Source organism: Dendrobates tinctorius, unplaced genomic scaffold (genome assembly GCF_039654945.1).
Source record: "Dendrobates tinctorius isolate UK_male_01 unplaced genomic scaffold, ASM3965494v1 ptg000243l, whole genome shotgun sequence".
NCBI classification, from domain to species: Eukaryota; Metazoa; Chordata; class Amphibia; order Anura; family Dendrobatidae; genus Dendrobates; species Dendrobates tinctorius.
The window spans coordinates 1,032,513-1,052,143 of NW_027361910.1; the positions used below are offsets into that span (position 1 = coordinate 1,032,513).

At 44.3% G+C, this 19,631-nt stretch overlaps 1 protein-coding gene across 3 annotated transcripts in view; it reads right to left on the minus strand.

Annotated features, from left to right (window-relative positions):
• MMP17 (matrix metallopeptidase 17) overlaps positions 1–19,631 on the minus strand; it is a 253,619-nt gene that overhangs the window by 59,957 nt on the left and 174,031 nt on the right. For all 3 annotated transcript variants that reach the window (XM_073557032.1, XM_073557033.1, XM_073557034.1), the window contains exons 4-5: positions 15,952–16,235; positions 13,952–14,128 (exon numbers count right to left, since the gene is read on the minus strand). In XM_073557032.1, coding sequence (XP_073413133.1) covers positions 13,952–14,128; positions 15,952–16,235 — 461 coding nt within the window. The remainder of the gene's footprint in view (positions 1–13,951; positions 14,129–15,951; positions 16,236–19,631) is intronic.

Genomic DNA, 19,631 nt, shown 5'->3' on the forward strand with positions numbered 1-19,631 from the left:
GGGGGGTCATACGAGAGAGCCAGAGCCCCTGGGCGGCTCCCATCATGTTGGTCCACAAAAAGGATGGCACCCTGCTGTTCTGCGTGGACTATAGAAAGCTGAATGCCTGTACCATCACAGACTCGTACCCGTTGCCTTGTATAGAAGAATCCCTGTCCGCCTTGGGGAAGGCAAAGTACTTTTCAATGCTAGATCTGGCCAGCGGGTATTGGCAGGTGCCGATGTTGGAAGAAGACAGAGCTAAGACGGCATTCATTCTTCCTATGGGACTGTTCGAGTTCAATCGAATGCCGTTCGGGCTGGCCAATGCCCCGGGGACCTTTCAGCGGCTGATGGAGCGGTGTCTGGGGGATCTCAACTTCGAGGCCACGCTGATATACCTGGATGACATAATCATCTACAGTCATGGCCAAAAGTATTGACACCCCTGCAATTCTGTCAGATAATACTCAGTTTCTTCCTGAAAATGATTGCAAACACAAATTCTTTGGTATTATTATCTTCATTTAATTTGTCTTAAATGAAAAAACACAAAAAGAATTGTCCTAAAGCCAAATTGGATATAATTCCACACCAAACATAACAAAGAGGGTGGACAAAAGTATTGGCACTGTTCAAAAAATCATGTGATGCTTCTCTAATTTGTGTAATTAACAGCACCTGTAACTTACCTGTGGCACCTAACAGGTGTTGGCAATAACTAAATCACACTTGCAGCCAGTTGACATGGATTAAAGTTGACTCAACCTCTGTCTTGTGTCCTTGTGTGTACCACATTGAGCATGGAGAAAAGAAAGAAGACCAAAGAACTGTCTGAGGACTTGAGAAACCAAATTGTGAGGAAGCATGAGCAATCTCAAGGCTACAAGTCCATCTCCAAAGACCTGAATGTTCCTGTGTCTACCGTGCGCAGTGTCATCAAGAAGTTTAAAGCCCATGGCACTGTGGCTAACCTCCCTAGATGTGGACGGAAAAGAAAAATTGACAAGAGATTTCAATGCAAGATTGTGCGGATGTTGGATAAAGAACCTCCACTAACATCCAAACAAGTTCAAGCTGCCCTGCAGTCCGAGGGCACAACGGTGTCAACCCGTACTATCCGTCGGCATCTTAATGAAAAGGGACTGTATGATAGGAGACCCAGGAAGACTCCACTTCTTACCCCGAGACATAAAAAAGCCAGGCTGGAGTTTGCCAAAACTTACCTGAAAAAGCCTAAAACATTTAGGAAGAATGTTCTTTGGTCAGATGAGACAAAAGTAGAGCTTTTAGGGCAAAAGCATCAACATAGAGTTTACAGGAGAAAAAAGAGGCATTCAAAGAAAAGTACATGGTCCCTACAGTCAAACATGGCGGAGGTTCCCTGATGTTTTGGGGTTGCTTTGCTACCTCTGGCACTGGACTGCTTGACCGTGTGCATGGCTTATGAAGTCTGAAGACTACCAACAAATTTTGCAGCATAATTTAGGGCCCAGTGTGAGAAAGCTGGGTCTACCTCAGAGGTCATGGGTCTTCCAGCAGGACAATAACCCAAAACACACTTCAAAAAGCACTAGAAAATGGTTTGAGAGAAAGCACTGGAGACTTCTAAGGTGGCCGGCAATGAGTCCAGACCTGAATCCCATAGAACACCTTTGGAGAGATCTAAAAATGGCAGTTTGAAGAAGGCACCCTTCAAATATCAGGGACCTGGAGTAGTTTGCCAAAGAAGAATGGTCTAAAATTCCAGTAGAGCATTGTAAGAAACTCATTGATGGTTACCGGAAGCGGTTGGTCGCAGTTATTTTGGCTAAAGGTTGTGCAACCAAGTATTAGGCTGAGGGTGCCAATACTTTTGTCCGGCCCATTTTTGGAGTTTTGTGTGAAATGATCAATGTTTTGCTTTTTGCTTCATTCTCTTTTGAGTTTTTTCATTTAAGACAAATTAAATGAAGATAATAATACCAAAGAATTTGTGTTTGCAATCATTTTCAGGAAGAAACTGAATATTATCTGACAGAATTGCAGGGGTGTCAATACTTTTGGCCATGACTGTATGCCGCCACGTTTGAGGCCCACCTGCGGCAGTTGGGGCAGGTGCTCGGCTGGCTGCAGAAGTACGGGTTGAAGGTGAAGCCCCAGAAATGCCACCTGTTTCGCAACCAGATTGAATATCTGGGGCATGTCGTCTCTGCCGAGGGTGTTAGACCGTCTCTGGAAAAGGTTGCTGCCTTTCAGGGATGGCCTACCCTCAAGATGATAAAAGACGTGCGGGCCTTCCTGGGGCTGGCTGGATACTACCGTCATTTCGTAAAGAATTTGGCATGCCGGGCCTGAGCCCTGCAGGACCTGCTAAAGGGGGCTCCTGCTGGGGTGAATGGACGGAAAATCCAGTGGCAACAACCACAAGAAGAGGCCTTCCAAGACCTTAAGGCTGCGCTTTCGGGTGCCCCAGTGTTAGCTTATGCGGATTTCTCGCAACCGTTCATACTACACACCGACGGGAGCCTCCACGGGCTAGGGGCTGTATTGTCACAAGTTCAGGACGGCCGGGAGAGAGTGATCGCGCATGGTAGCCGATCACTTCATGACTCCGAGCGAAACCCTGACAATTACAGCTCCTTTAAGCTCGAGCTCCTCGCGGTAGTGTGGGCCATGACGGAGCGGTTTGCAGAGTACCTGGCGGGCTCCGAAGTGGTGGTGTGGACCGACAACAACCCGCTGGCCCACTTGGAAAATGCCAAATTGGGGGCTCTGGAGCAGCGATGGGTGGCCTGGATAGCCAAGTTCAACTACAAGATCATCTACAAAAGAGGAGCAGAAAATGTGCATGTGGATGCTCTCTCCAGGATCCGGACACAACGCCAGGGAAAAGTCGAGACGACGAATTGGAAGGAGAAGAGACACCGCATGCCCTCAACGCCGCCGTGCTCACAGCTCCCACGCAAGAAGGACCCCCAAGGGGTGTGCTGGAGCAATCATGTGACAGATGGATCCAACAGCAGCAAGAAGATGAAGAAATTGGGCTCCAACGCCGATGGGTGACCACCCGCAGACTACCCACCGACGCCCAGAGACAGGCTTCGTCTCAGGATATGTTGCTGATGTTACGCCAGTGGGAGAAACTAGTCATCAAGAAAGGACTGTTGTATTGTAAGACAGTATCACGGTCGACATCTGCAACAACTTGGCAGGTAGTCATGCCCAGAGCCCAACTCAGTGAACTGGCACGGGAAGCCCATGAAAAGGGGGCTCATTTTGGATGCCAGAAAACCTTGCAATGGTTGCAGCAGATAGTTTACCATTCGCGCTTGCACGCTGCTGTGGAAAAAACTTGCCGGGCCTGCCGCCTATGCGAACTAGCTAAACCACCCACACAACGGGCCCCGGTGCAAATGATAGTGACATCAGCACCCCTCGAGCTCTTGACGGTGGACTATGTGACCATTGGCCCTGCATACCAGGGGTATGAGCATTGTCTCATCATGGTGGATCACTTCACCAAATTTGCCGTGGTAACCCCAACCCGAGATCAAACTGCAGAGTCAGCCGCCTATGCAATCTGCAAGAACTTTATCCAAGTGTACGGCTGCCCTCAACGGATACATTCAGATCAGGGAGCATGCTTCCTGGGGAAGGTCATGGAAGAGCTACATCGTCTCTATGGTAGCAATAAGTCTCGGACCACACCATACCACCCACAGGGAAACGGGGCCTGCGAGCGCTTTAATCGGACACTAATTCAAATGGAGAGTGACCGGAAGGCCCACTGACCTGAGTATGTCCCTGAACTAGTGTGGGTCTATAACAACCAGGTGCACCGGGTTACCGGCTATATCCCCTACTCACTGCTATTCGGGTGAGAAGGCAAAGGAATCACGGAGGTAGAACTAAACCCGGAGGAACCCCAACCCTGGTCTGGAGTGTCATCATGGGTCCGAAACCACTGACACCGGCTACAGACCCTTCACCGCATCGTCCAGACAAAACTCCTGGACCTATAGGACCCAGGAGGGACTCTACCTCCACCCACCGACTTTCAGACTGGGGATCGAGTACTCGTACTAGACCAGTGCCCCCAGAACAAGCTAGAACCCCGGTGGGAAGAGAGTCCTTACCGAGTATTGCGCCGAATAAGCCCCGATAGGCCTGTGTACGAGATACGACCTGAAAGGGATGGGGAACTTCCCACTCGTACTGTGCACCATAATATGTTGCAGCCCTGTACATCCAACGATCCCGTGCAACCCGAACCCACTCCTCAGGCCCCCGAACCAATGCTCACGGTCTGGGACCTAGATGATGAAGAAGATAGCCCAGCAGTACAAGCGGGCCATCCAAGGAACAGAATCTCAGCAAGTCACGCCAGCCCACCAGAATCGGCCAATCCACCACCGGCCACCACCCCAGAAAGCTCCACCACAGTCGAACCAGGACGCTCCGAGCGGTCAACAGCCGGCAAACCCCCCGAACGCTACAAACACCATCAGTTCGAATGACAACAGGAACTTTTGTCTCAAAAGGCCAACCCGAGCCTACCAAGACCCTCGCCAGAGGACTGGCGAGCATACAGGATGGGGGAGTGTAGGAGAGCAGGCCGAGTACCCGGGCCGGAACTGAGGGGACCATCTTCCAGGTTCCTGGGGTATCTGTTTCCAGGGAGCAGAAATAGGGGATGGACTGCTGAGACTGACTGGGCAGTTGGGGGAGGAGTCCAGAGAAGAGGGGCAGAGAGGGCCAGACTGGGTGAGTCAGCAGAACGAGGGAGAAGGAGGTGGAGACTTGGGGAGGGCCAGAGAGTGAGAGCCACGAGCAGCGACCTGAGAGGGGGACTGCGACAGGAGGGAGACTCTCGGTGGACCACAGGGAGACGCCGCCGAGCTTACCGACAAAAGAAGACTGCTGCCTCACTCCCGCTCTTGGCTGCGGCCTACTCGCAGCCGTCCGCGGCCGACGCCGCCTCACTCCAGCTCGCGGCTGCGGCCTCCTCGCTGCTGCACGCAGCCATCGCCGCTTCACTTCCGACCACGGCGGTGACTCCTCCTTTGCTGAACGCAGCTGCCACCGCCCTGCTCCAGTTTGCGGTAGAGACTCGGCCTGTGCCCGCTGCGGTTCCTCCAGTGCGGCCTCAGACTGGGCCTGTGGCCTATCAACCGCCACTTATCACTGCCGCTGCCAGTCCCTGTCAGTGAGTTGCAGCCTCCACTCTCCTACTCCCAGGCGGTATCCTGCTGCCTCCGCTGGGGGACATCCCGCTAAGGAACTCTCCACGGGCCTGTTGTGCCCCTGCTCCTCCTGGGCATCGGAACGCGCGAAGACTACGCCAGATCTTCAGTGGCTGGGCCCAGTGGCTGCGACGCAGACACCCTGTGGAACCAAACGCCGAGGGACGTCAGGACGGATAAGTGATACATAGTGACTAAGGACCCGTAGTCGGCCATTCCGCGGCCATATAGTGAGCAGTCTTTGCCGGATTAGTCGTGTTCTCCCAATCCTTGTTTATGTGTTTTGGCTCCCTGCGAGGACAACTACTGTTATTCTGTTGGTTGCGCATCAATAGCCCTAACGGCATTTATCTTTAAAAGTTAATATTTAAAGTCATATCTGTCTCGTGTCTCGTCACTGCATCCTGCGTACCTGCTATTACCCCAGCTGCATCGTTATCTAAAACATGTTGTGTGCACATAGCCTAAAAATCTCTGACCCCCCCCCCCCCGATTCCGCTGTTCTTTTACTTTATGCGCCCTGTCAATCCATTGCAGACATATCATTCTTGCTTTTGGAGAGCAGTTTGTGAAATTTCTGCCTGCAATCCAACTGGACACTTCTTTAGAATCCTCTTTTAGGGCGTACTCTTTAATCCCACCTTTCCATACTCTGCCACTCACAGATTAGCAGTATCTGAGACCATTGTACTGCTAGTGTTGTGATTGGCAGTATCTGAAAAATGCACGTTCCCAGAGAAGACTCTGAAGAAAAGCCTAGTTGGACTATATGGCTACAGTCACAAGATCAGTATTTGGTCAGTGTGAAGATCTGAGGTTGTGGGTTGTAATAATCACCTAGGCAGGTTAACGATGCAACTATTTTTTATTCCTTACGTCCATGGTCTTACAGCAGGCAGAACACTTTCCAGGAGAGATTTGTGCACCTTAAACTGACAAGCAAGCAAATCTCTAATAAAACATAGCAATTAGATCGACGTATCGGTGCTCCGTGACGGAAAGAGTCTGTATCCCTTAGAGTCGTGGACTCTGCTCTACGTCCATTGGTCAAATAGCCTTTAGTCCGTGGCCAGCTCCACACAATCAGTATTTTGCCTAAGTATTTGTAAGCCAAAACAAGGAGTGGAACAACCAGGGGAAAAGTACAATATTAGAACCCTTCACCACTTCTGTATTTTTCACCCTCTCCTGGTTTTGGCTTCCAAATACTGATGTGAAATGTTGACCAAATACTGATAGTGTGCCCGTGGCCTAAAGCAAAAATTTCACATAATGCACTCCAGAAGAAACAAATGGGAATATCTCTGCATTGAAGTAGAATAGAGAAGAATTGAGCAAAAAGAAAAAGAACAGCAGAATCAGGGGAGCTGAGGAATTTTCACAAAGTAAAAAAGTGGCGTGTATTCATTTCTTAATTTTTTTTTTTATCAGACAGCCCCTTTAAGGCTATGTGCACACGCTGCGGATTCCGCTGCGGTTTTTTCCACGCGGAAACGCAGGTAAAACCGCAGGTAAAGTGACCTGCGGTTTTGCTGCGTTTTGGCCTGCGGTTTTGCCCTGCGGTTTCACACCTCTACTATGTTAAAGGTGTGAAACCGCAGCAGAATCCGCAGAAATAATTGACATGCTGCGGAAAAAAAACCGCAGCAAAACCGCACGGAAAAAACCGCAGCGTGAGCACTGCGATTTTGAAAACCCATAGGGTTGCATGGTAAAGTACCATGTCTGCGGAACTGCTGCGGTTCCGCAGGGCCAAAACCGCAGCGGAACCGCAGCAAAAACCGCAGCGTGTACACATACCCTAAGTCTGTTCTCCAGTGACTGAGCCATATTGCTGTTTGTCAGGCATTAATCATTCATCCATTCAGTACAGTATTGCATTGGTTAAAATTAGGTAAATTCAATAATAGGGATGTTTCTAGATGATATCTTTGCTATACATATTTGATCTAGATAATGTTAAAGGGTTTTTCCAATTTCTCCAAATTGGTGCCCAAACCATTGTATAGTTGTAAAACATCAAACAGATAGTTCTCGGCCTCAGCTCTGGTCTTGTTTTTTGGCTGCAGTGGTGACTAGTGTTGAGCATTCCGATACCGCAAGTATCGGGTATCGGCCGATACTTGCTGTATCGGAATTCCGATACCGACTTCCGATATTTTTTCAATATCGGAATTCGGCATCGGAATCGGAAGTTCAGTTGATTGACGGCCTGACGTCATCATGATGCGCGGTGTGTGCGCATCATGATGCGCCGTCATTTCGGGCCTTCCGGGGGTCTCTGCCGGCCTGCCGGGGGGCTGTGCCGGCCTGCCGGGGGGCTGTGTGGACTGCCCGGGGTCTCTGCCGGCCTGCCGGGGGGCTGTGCCGGCCTGCCGGTGGTCTGTACCGGCCTGCCGGGGGGCTGTGCCGGCCTGCCGGGGGGCTGTGCTGATGTCCGGGGGTCTGTGCAAGCATCGTCCGATGGGACTACAAGTCCCATCGGGCGATGCCTGCTACCATGACAGTGATTGACACATTAGCCAATGATGGGACAGTAGTAGTCCCATCATCCGGCTAATGTGTTAAATGTTAAAAAAAAAAAAAAAAAATACTACATACATACTACATGCATGCTACATACATACTACATGCTACATACATACTACATATATACTACATACATACTACATACATGCTACATACATACTACATGCATGCTACATACATACTACATGCTACATACATACTACATGCATGCTACATACATACTACATATATACTACATACATACTACATACATGCTACATACATACTACATGCATGCTACATACATACTACATATATACTACATACATACTACATGCTACATACATACTACATACATACTACATGCTACATACATACTACATATATACTACATACATACTACATACATGCTACATACATACTGCATGCTACATACATACTACATACATACTACATACATACTACATGCATGCTACATACATACTACATGCTACATACATACCACATACATACTACATGCATGCTACATGCATGCTACATACATACTACATGCTACATACATACCACATACATACTACATACATGCTACATATATACTACATGCATGCTACATACATACTACATACATACCACATATATACTACATACATACAATACATACATAGACATACAGTACATATAACATAGAGTAACATACTTACCAATACTTGTCACATTGTTCCCCGAAGCCATTGTCTTTCCGGAATAAATATTAACATAACAAACCACAAAAATACTCACCCACGATCCGAAGCAGTCCACGAGTGTGTCCCACGACGATCTTGGGTAGAGAACTGCAGCATCAGATGATGCTGCCGTTCTCTACAGGCTGCAGGAATCCAATGACGGAAGGTAGGTATCCTTCCGCACTGTATTCCTCCGCCACTTAAAAAAAAAAAAGTCCCTAGTCTCACTTTATGCCATTGCTGCGTGGGAATTTCCCACACAGCAATGGCATAAAGTGAGACTAGGGACTTTTTTTTTTTTTAAGTGGCGGAGGAATACAGTGCGGAAGGATACCTACCTTCCGTCATTGGATTCCTGCAGCCAGTAGAGAACGGCAGCAACAGCTGATGCTGCAGTTCTCTACCCAAGATCGTCGTGGGACACACTCGTGGACTGCTTCGGATCGTGGGTGAGTATTTTTGTGGTTTGTTATGTTAATATTTATTCCGGAAAGACAATGGCTTCGGGGAACAATGTGACAAGTATTGGTAAGTATGTTACTCTATGTTATATGTACTGTATGTCTATGTATGTATTGTATGAATGTATTGTATGTAGTATGTATGTAGCATGCATGTAGTATGTATGTAGCATGTAGTATGTATGTAGTATGTATGTAGCATGTAGTATGTAGCATGCATGTAGTATGTATGTAGCATGTAGCATGCATGTAGTATGTATGTAGCATGTAGTATGTATGTAGCATGCATGTAGTATGTATATGGTATGTATGTAGCATGTAGTATGTATGTAGCATGCATGTAGTATATATGTGTTATGTATGTGGTATGTATGTAGCATGCATGTAGTATGTATGTAGCATGCATGTAGTATGTATGTAGTATGTATGTAGTATATATGTAGTATGTATGTAGCATGTAGTATGTATGTAGTATGTATGTAGCATGCATGTAGCATGCAGTATGTATGTAGCATGCATGTAGTATATATGTAGTATGTATGTTGCATGTAGTATGAATGTAGCATGTATGTAGTATGTAGTATGAATGTAGCATGTATGTAGTATGCATGTTGTATGTATGTAGCATGTAATTTTTTTTTTTTTTTTTTTACATTTAACACATTAGCCGGATGATGGGACTACTACTGTCCCATCATTGGCTAATGTGTCAATCACTGTCATGGTAGCAGGCATCGCCCGATGGGACTTGTAGTCCCATCGGACGATGCCTGCACAGACCCCCGGAGCCTGCACAGCCCCCCGGCAGGCCGGCACAGCCCCCCGGAGCCTGCACAGCCCCCCGGCAGGCCGGCACAGCCCCCCGGCAGGCCGGCACAGCCCCCCGGCAGGCCGGCACAGCCCCCCGGAGCCTGCACAGACCACCGGCAGGCCGGTACAGACCACCGGAGCCTGCACAGACCCCCTGGCAGGCCGGCACAGCCCCCCGAAAGGCCCGTACAGACCCCAGAGAGGCTGTACAAGGGCAGGAAAGGGTTTTTCTTATTCCGATACCGGAAGTCCCATAGACTTGAATGGGACTTCCGGTATCGGAATCGGCGATACCGATACTTTTTTTAAAGATCGGCCGATACCATCCGATACGATACTTTGAAGTATCGGACGGTATCGCTCAACTCTAGTGGTGACGTCATAACTACAGCAGATATCACCGCTGCAGCCATATATACATGAACTGCGATTATTGACATCACTATTGCTATACAAGGACAGAATACAAGGACAGAACAATGGAAAGGACACCATTGTAGGCATTTACTACAGGCCGCCTGTGCAAGCTGAAGATATGGATGAACTCTTTATGCATCAAATGGCCAAGTTCTCCAAAAAATATGACATAGTTGTCATGGGAGATTTCAACTATCCAGACATTTGTTGGGAATCTCTCTCAGGCAAAACTAACAGGTCAAGGAAATTTTTATCCTCTCTTGCTGACAACTTTATCTTCCAAAAGGTAGGGGAGAAAACAAGGGGAACTGCTACCTTGGATCTAATCCTTATAAACAGGGAGGAAATGGTTGAGGAGGTAAAAGTGGCTGGGACCCTAGGAGGTAGCGACCATGCTATTTTAGAATTTTGGATAACTAGAGGCGGAAGACCTGTGAAGACTCAGACGTCAAGGTTAGATTTCAGAAAGGCAGATTTTAAGGGATTCAGAAAGATAATTGGAGGGATCCAATGGCTGGATATCCTTAAAGACAAAAATGTCCAGGAAGGATGGGAAATCTTGAAAAATGAAATTCTCAAAGCACAGTTGTTAACAATTCCGAAAAGAGGGAAGAATAGGAAGCATTTAAGGAAACCAGGATGGGTGAACACAGAACTTAAGCACATGCTAAAAAGGAAGAAAAAAATGTTTATAAAATGGAAAGAGGGAGGCATATCTAAAGAAGAATATAATGCTGTCTGCAGAATCTGCAGGGCACAAATCAGATTAGCTAAAGCTGAAAATGAATTGAGGCTTGCAAGAGATGTCAAAAGCAATAATAAAGGATTTTGGGGATATGTCAAAAGTAAAAGAAAAGTCAAAGATGCTATAGGATTTTTACAGGATGAAAATGATGAAATGGTAAGACAGGATGTTGAGAAGGCTGAACTTTTAAATTCCTATTTTGCATCTGTTTTCTCTCAGAAAGGAAATGTAACACCAACTGTTATTCACTGTCCTATTAAGGGAATAGAAGAATCCAGGATATCTATAAACAGAAAGATAGTGAGGAAACACTTAGCTAACCTAAATGAATTCAAGTCTCCAGGTCCAGATGAATTACACCCCAGAGTACTGAAGGAGATAGCAGAAGAAATTTCTGAACCACTCTCCATAATCTTTGAAAATTCTTGGAGAACAGGAGAAGTGCCAGAAGACTGGAGAAGAGCAAATGTTGTTCCTATCTTCAAAAAGGGGAAGAAGGTGGACCCAGGCAACTATAGGCCGGTGAGTCTGACTTCTATACCAGGAAAGATCTTTGAACAAATTATTAAACAACATCTAAGTCAATACCTGGATAAGAATGAAGTGATCAAACAGAGTCAGCATGGGTTTGTAACTAATAAGTCATGTCAGACTAACTTAATTTCCTTCTATGACGGTATCACTGATTGGGTGGATCAAGGAAATGCTGTAGATATAGTATATCTTGACTTCAGCAAAGCATTTGACAAAGTCTCTCATACAATCCTTATTGAAAAAATGACTAAGTATGGAATGGACAAGGCAACTGTTAGGTGGATTCATAGCTGGCTTAGTGATCGGACCCAAAGAGTGGTCGTAAATGGCTGCACATCCAGTTGGAAGAATGTCTCAAGTGGGGTACCACAGGGCTCTGTCCTGGGCCCTGTATTGTTCAACATCTTTATCAACGATTTAGATGAAGGAATTGAGGGTAAACTGATTAAATTTGCTGATGACACAAAGTTAGGAGGGATAGCTAATACTAGAGAAGAGAGAGAGCGGATTCAAAAAGATTTAAATAAACTGGAGAAGTGGGCAGTAACTAACAGAATGGTTTTTAACAGGGAGAAATGCAAAGTACTACATCTGGGCAATAAAAATGAAAAAAGCATATATAGAATGGGAGGAATAGGGCTAAGTGACAGCACATGTGAAAAAGACTTGGGTATACTAATAGATCACAGACTGAATATGAGTCAACAGTGTGATGCAGCAGCAAAAAAGGCAAATGCAGTTCTAGGATGTATTAACAGAAGCATACAGTCTAGATCACGTGAAGTCATTATTTCCCTCTACTCCTCTTTGGTCAGACCTAATCTGGAATATTGTGTCCAGTTTTGGGCACCACATTTTAAAAAAGACATCAACAAACTGGAGCAAGTTCAGAAAAGAGCGACCAGAATGGTGACCGGTCTGCAAACCCTGTCTTATGAGGAAAGGTTGCAGGATTTGGGAATGTTTAGTTTGCAAAAGAGAAGACTGAGAGGAGACTTAATTGGTGTCTACAAATATCTAAAGGGCTGTCACATTGTAGAAGGATCAACTTTATTCTCATTTGCCCAAGGAAAGACTAGAAGCAATGGGATGAAACTGAATGGGAGGAGACACAGATTAGATATTAGAAAAAACTTTTTGACAGTTAGAGTGATCAATGAGTGGAACAGGCTGCCACGAGAAGTGGTGAGTTCTCCTTCAATGGAAGTCTTCAAACAGAGGCTGGACAGACATCTGACTGGGATGATTTAGCGAATCCTGCTTTGAGCAGGGGGTTGGACCAGATGGCCCAGGAGGTCCCTTCCAACTCTACGATTCTATGATTCTATGATCTATGATTATACACATAAAAACATGAGGTACTTAGTTAACATTTTTTTTTTAATCAAAAAGCGTAAAAGCCATTCAACCACCACAAGGTGACCTCTAGTGAGTCACCTCTCCATGTGCTCTGACAGGCCCCAAATGAAATGGAGAAAAGAGAGGAGCCCATAATGAAACCTTTTATTGGGAAAGATTAATGGATAAGCCCAAGAGGGGGCTACACCTCCATTACAAACTACAAAAAAGGGACAGCACACCGTAAGTATAGCAATAGTGGAATTTATGAATTTATTAGTCACAGTGTGCAGATACATGACAGCATATTTGTGCACCTGCATATTAATTCAATATTTAAGGGGCCCTTTTTTTTATTTTTTATCTCTGCTGCAGCCAATCATCAGCTCATTCCGTCTCCTTCTGTAAGGCTGCTGAACTCAGAAATCAGCGGCGGCACTGTCGTCGTAATATCACCAATGCAGCCAAAACACAGACTGGAGCGTTGGTGGAGAACTAGCGCTGGAGCCGGGGACGTGTAATACTATATGTATGTGTTGTTTTTCCACTATGCAATCATTTGGCACCCTTTTATGTGAAAGTGGAAAGTGGGCTGTATGATGATTTATTTATTGTTGCAAAGTGCTTTCACTTTTCTGCAGCGTTGAAAATGTTGTTCCTGATCCATCCTTTGTGTTTTTCTTTTAACTAATTTTGTGTTTTGGCTTTTTTTTCTGGGAAATGTTAATGAATAAAAATGGTGCACAAAATTAATCATAATGGAGCACAATGTTTGAAAAATTTGCAAAGACGCATTTTTATTTTTCTCTTTTGCTGTATTTCTTTTTTTTTTTATTAAAAATGTTGCAGGAACCTTTCAAATAATTATTAAAATGTCACGTGTTTGTCTTCAACTGCACAAAACTAAATTGTCAGGTTTTGTACTCCGCTAGGTTACCGCAATAACAACTGTGCAATAATTTGGTGCCTTTTTGAAAAGTCTCAAATGAAGAATTAGCCAAAGCATCTGGATAATGAAAACCACATTCACATTGTCAAGCAAACCTAAAAATTTATCAGGACTAAAAGGAATGAAAACGGTACAAAAGCTATAAAGAATTTGGGGCACACATAAAAATGCCTAAAAAACACACTGAAGACAGATACAAAATAAATTATGAATCACGGTCAAAGCGTTAATGTGTTATCTAAGCACACACACAAGCTTACCATATAGCTGCCAGATCCTGACTTTATCATCGTAAGGTAGGTTATATTTTAGGGGGTCGCCCACTGGCCCTTGATAATATGGTCTCATTATAGATTCCATATCAGAAATATGAGTCAGTCCAATGGCGTGACCAAATTCATGTACTGCGACAGCAAACAGGTCCATGCCGTGTACGTCTGGAAAGGAAGGGAAATGACAGCCTTTTAGAAGGCACCTGAAAATGGCAACAGAGCAAAGCCAAAAATAAGACATTACGTATTTTTGCTCCTTAGGTACCATCACATGTTTAATGTGGTCCCTGGAGCAAAAGGGTCACTGTAAAAAAAAAATTATAAATACTGGTAGAATTTATCATTTTTAATTTTTTAAAGCCTAATTGAGCTAAAATAGACTGATTACAAGGGGTGTAAGGCTACTTTCACACTTGCGTTTTTTTTGCTGCGCTTTTTTTGCACACACAAACGCACGAAAAAAATGCATCATGCGTTTGTGTGCGTTTTTTTGGTGCATTTTTTTAAAAAAACACATGCTTTTTTTGCGCATACGTGTGCATTACCAATCGCACGTATGCGCACCCATAGACTTTAATGGGTGTTTTGCTGTAAAAAAAACGCATTGCGTGCGCATGCGTTTTTTTGGGGCAAGTCGGACGCACAAAAAATGCAACAGGAAGCATTTTGTTCCCCCGAGCGCACACTACAAAAAAACGCATACAAATGCGTACGTGCACATATGTATGCGCACCCATGTTAAAGTATAGGGGAAAAAACACATGCGCTTTTTTGCGCTAAAAAGCAGCGCAAAAAAACACAAGTGTGAAACCAGCCTAACTACTGTGGGTGCCCTACGGGCCAAGAAGCCTAGGAGGGCCCGTGTGAGACCAATACTATTAAAGACCCTTGATAGCTGAGGCCTCGATGCAGAATTTGCATCTGGACCCACAAATTTCAGGTTATGTCACTGAACATTACTATTCCTCAATGTGTAGGGGGATGGGACCGGGCTAGGCCTGCTTTATGCATCTCTGGGCTGGAACTGTTGGGTCTGTCACTATCGTTGCTGGGGGAAACTTTTCTAACCTGGAGAGACCAGAGCATCTGACTTTAATGGGCGGGTCAGTTATAAAAGGAAGGGAGCACGCGCTTTCGGGGCTTTTGGCGGGAGGAGAGCTGACCGGAAGGAGAAGGTTGACTCCGTCTCCACACTGCATGACAAAGCTTACAGCCAGGTCAACTGCCTTTCCTCCGCCACGCACACTGATTGTGCGTTACCTGACCGCCCATTACCTGAGACCGAGGTCTATAGCTGCCCTCGCAGACCGGTGTCCTTGACTAGGTCCAACACGCACACCACTGTTGAGCCTCGTCACCACCCTGTACGTGAGGGCGCATTGGTGGTCTGCGCATTGGGATCTCACGCCAGAGTGCTTCAGCCGTTCTCCATCGTGTACCAGGACGGAGAGTCTTCGCCGGGAAAAGGCAAGGAGCACCGTTTCAGGACAGAGACTGTACGGTAACTTCATCTGGGATCATTTCAACGCTATCTTGTGACACCTTCACTGCCATCGAGGACTCTTCCAACCTCCCTCAATCTAGAAGCTACAAACTGATAAGTTTACCCGTTTTATTTGTTGACTCTTCTCTCTGCAAAGTGTTTATTGCACATATTCCGTGCACTGTGTACTGTTTTACCCTTGTTAACCCCGCATAAACTGCTACCCTTATTCTTGCATAAAACACCTGTTAACTCTTGGTTTGCCTCCTGCTCGTCACTGCATCCCGCGTTCCTGCTAGTACCTAACAAATGTGACACATGTTCTATTTCTTATGCACAAGGTGATTGACTTTTAACCAGTTCATGGTTGGAGTAAATGAAATTACTTTTAGTGGATAATGCAGTAATATCACGGCAATATGGTGGGAATAGAATGTGGCCTTCCATTCCGTCTATATCCCTACAGCTCAGATGCATAACTATTGTTTCTCTTACCCTGACATACCTGATGATCGGAATGTCCAGGACTCTTCATCATCGAAATGAGTGTCACCGGAGGTGTGCTGTTCACCGGGGAAAAAAGCATGAGCTACAGTGCCACCTGGTCCATCAAATGGGTATCCATCATTGTGGTCAGCTCTGGAGAAGTCGATTTGAATGTCTGCATTATTCCCAGCCACTTCATGGAAATTCAGAGGCGTGATATCACTCCAAACCTTAAGGGCATAGTACATAAGGGCTCTCACAGTGTCATGGCCCAGTGATGACTCCTTAGGGAATGTTCTAACCCTGCACGAAGCAAGAAAATGAGACAAAACTGTGAAATTTCAAAGTAGCATAAACAGTAAAGAATCTTATGAAAGCAGCATTTAGGTGTCACACCAAATCTAATGTTCTTATCTACCACTGTGGTCTGGACCTTCCATAATGGATGCCATGCGCTCATATTTATATCACTTCATGTAATGCAATAACCTGATCTAATCCAATCTCACTGTTTCCATTCTTAAAGAGAATCTGTCACCGGAATCTGAGAGCTGCATGATGTTGAGGCAAGATACCCTGATTCCAGTGATGTATCACTTAACAGGCTGGATGCTGCAATTTTGCTAAAATTCCTGTTTTCTCTGCTGCAGATCTTCCAGTTCTCATAATGCTGAGCTCTGTGTAACCCCGTCCCACATCCCTGTTGGCAGCTTTCTGTGTACACTGCACATTGGCGGTAATCTACCAATCAGTGATTGGGGCGGGGTTACTCAGAGCAGGAGGACTAGAAGGCACAAGACAACTAGTCCTTTAGTGATAATCTGCTGCTGATAAAACACAGATTTTATTGAAACTACAGCACTCAGATCAGTAAGTCGTACAGCGCTGGAATTGGGGTCCATGCCCCAACATCATGCTGATGTTAGAATAAATAGCAGAAAAGTACTGACAGATTCCCTTTAAAAATAGTATACTATATATGCTACACAAAGCATACTAGAATAGAACTGACCCACACAGGAAAATTTGGATTCTGACTTGTTTGAATGCTAATAAAACATCCGCATGCTTTCCCGTAATCGGAGCAATGTGTCTCTGATCTGAATGTTTATCATGATTCATTACTAATTAGCTTATACTTATGTTATTTAAAAAAAATACATTAGATAAATTAGTTCCTACTTTGTTATTTTAGCAAGCCTTACAAGTAAGCCTCTTTTCATTCTGTTTGCTATACTGGATAAGTAGCACTAGGGGGCGCTCTTGCTATATGAATGCCTTGACGAATCAATTAAAAGGGCTGCTTTCTTTGGCATATAAATAATACAATTTGAAAATACAAAGAAGACCCTGTGAAGGGATAGATGTCAAATGCAAGAGAATGATTAAGGTTAAGGACTTGAAAGCAGAATTGAAGTTCACATGAATGTACTTTCCAATTTTACGTTAAAGGCAAAGGGTACCTCCGATGCTCTATAAAGTGCGGAACAGTGAGCAGCCTGTAATGTAGTAAATGGGAATCTATCGCCCAATGCATCACAAGATATCTAATTAAACCCTTATTTTTTAGGTACTGTTTAATTGTGCTATAAATTTAGTTATTAAAATCTTATGTAGCTAAAGTCATATCCTGAGCTAAATCCTGCACAGAATCGTGTCATGTGGTGGGTGGTGTGTGCGGCATCCAGTGTACAATGAGAGGAGTCTTATATATGGCAGTCCGGGTCCAGTGGACACATAAGGAATTCATGCATGTTTACATCATATATTATCCCTGAAAGATGTAACAAGCAATCTTACTTCTTTCAGCAAAGTGTAGCTAAGCTCACAAATCCACCTTCACCCCATCCCATAAAATGTAACATGCAACATACACAGCACGTACTACACAGCACTCATTAGACACAAACTACACACATGAAACATACAAACATATTACATAGGTACTGTATCCTTACACATTCCACACACATATACATATCACATTCCACACCTATGGATACACATTACACACCTATGGATACACATTACACACATATACAGTATCATACACATTACACACCTATGGATACACATTACACACATGTACAGTATCATACACATTACACACCTATGGATACACATTACACACATGTACAGTATCATACACATTACACACATATACAGTATCATACACATTACACACCTATGGATACACATTACACACATATACAGTATCATACACATTACACACCTATGGATACACATTACACACATATACAGTATCATACACATTACACACCTATGGATACACATTACACACATGTACAGTATCATACACATTACACACCTATGGATACACATTACACACATATACAGTATCATACACATTACACACCTATGGATACACATTCCACACCTATGGATACACATTACACACATATACAATATCATACACATTACACACCTATGGATACACATTACACACATATACAGTATCATACACATTACACACCTATGGATACACATTACACACATATACAGTATCATACACATTACACACCTATGGATACACATTACACACATGTACAGTATCATACACATTACACATCTATGGATACACATTACACACATATACAGTATCATACACATTACACACCTATGGATACACATTACACACATGTACAGTATCATACACATTACACATCTATGGATACACATTACACACATATACAGTATCATACACATTACACACCTATGGATACACATTCCACACCTATGGATACACATTACACACATATACAATATCATACACATTACACACCTATGGATACACATTACACACATATACAGTATCATACACATTACACACCTATGGATACACATTACACACATATACAGTATCATACACATTACACACCTATGGATACACATTCCACACCTATGGATACACATTACACACATATACAATATCATACACATTCCACACCTATGGATACACATTACACACATATACAGTATCATACACATTACACACCTATGGATACACATTACACACATATACAGTATCATACACATTCCACACCTATGGATACACATTACACACATGTACAGTATCATACACATTACACACCTATGGATACACATTACACACATGTACAGTATCATACACATTACACACCTATGGATACACATTACACACCTATGGATACACATTACACATATATACAGTATGGTGTATTGTTTTATTATCAGGAGACTTTAGGGGATTTCCCCATGGCACTATGTCCTAAGGGTCCCATTTCACATAGCGGGAGGAAGCCCGCGTGAAACGTGCTTCGGGGAGTGACATGCGGTGTACCTGACAGCTACGGGTAAGCCGCAAACATAGGGTTATAACCTACGGACTTATTGGCGAGGGATTATATAGAAGTATACACCTCACTGGGGGATCACTTTGCCTGCGCTAATCTGGATCTATGGGGCCTTTTACATTTAAATGTACTGGCTATTTACATGCTAAGATTTCTCGCTGTTAGTGACGCCGCACTTATATTGCACCTTGGTCTCGTTTTGTGACACTCTGCCATACTTGGTTGTAACTACTTGTCTATTTTTAAATGTTTGTTCTATGAGTAACAATAAAATAATGAGAAAAATATTCAGGATTGAGAGTCCTCAGTAGTTGATTTGCAAAAAGATAAAATAATGAGCTGATTT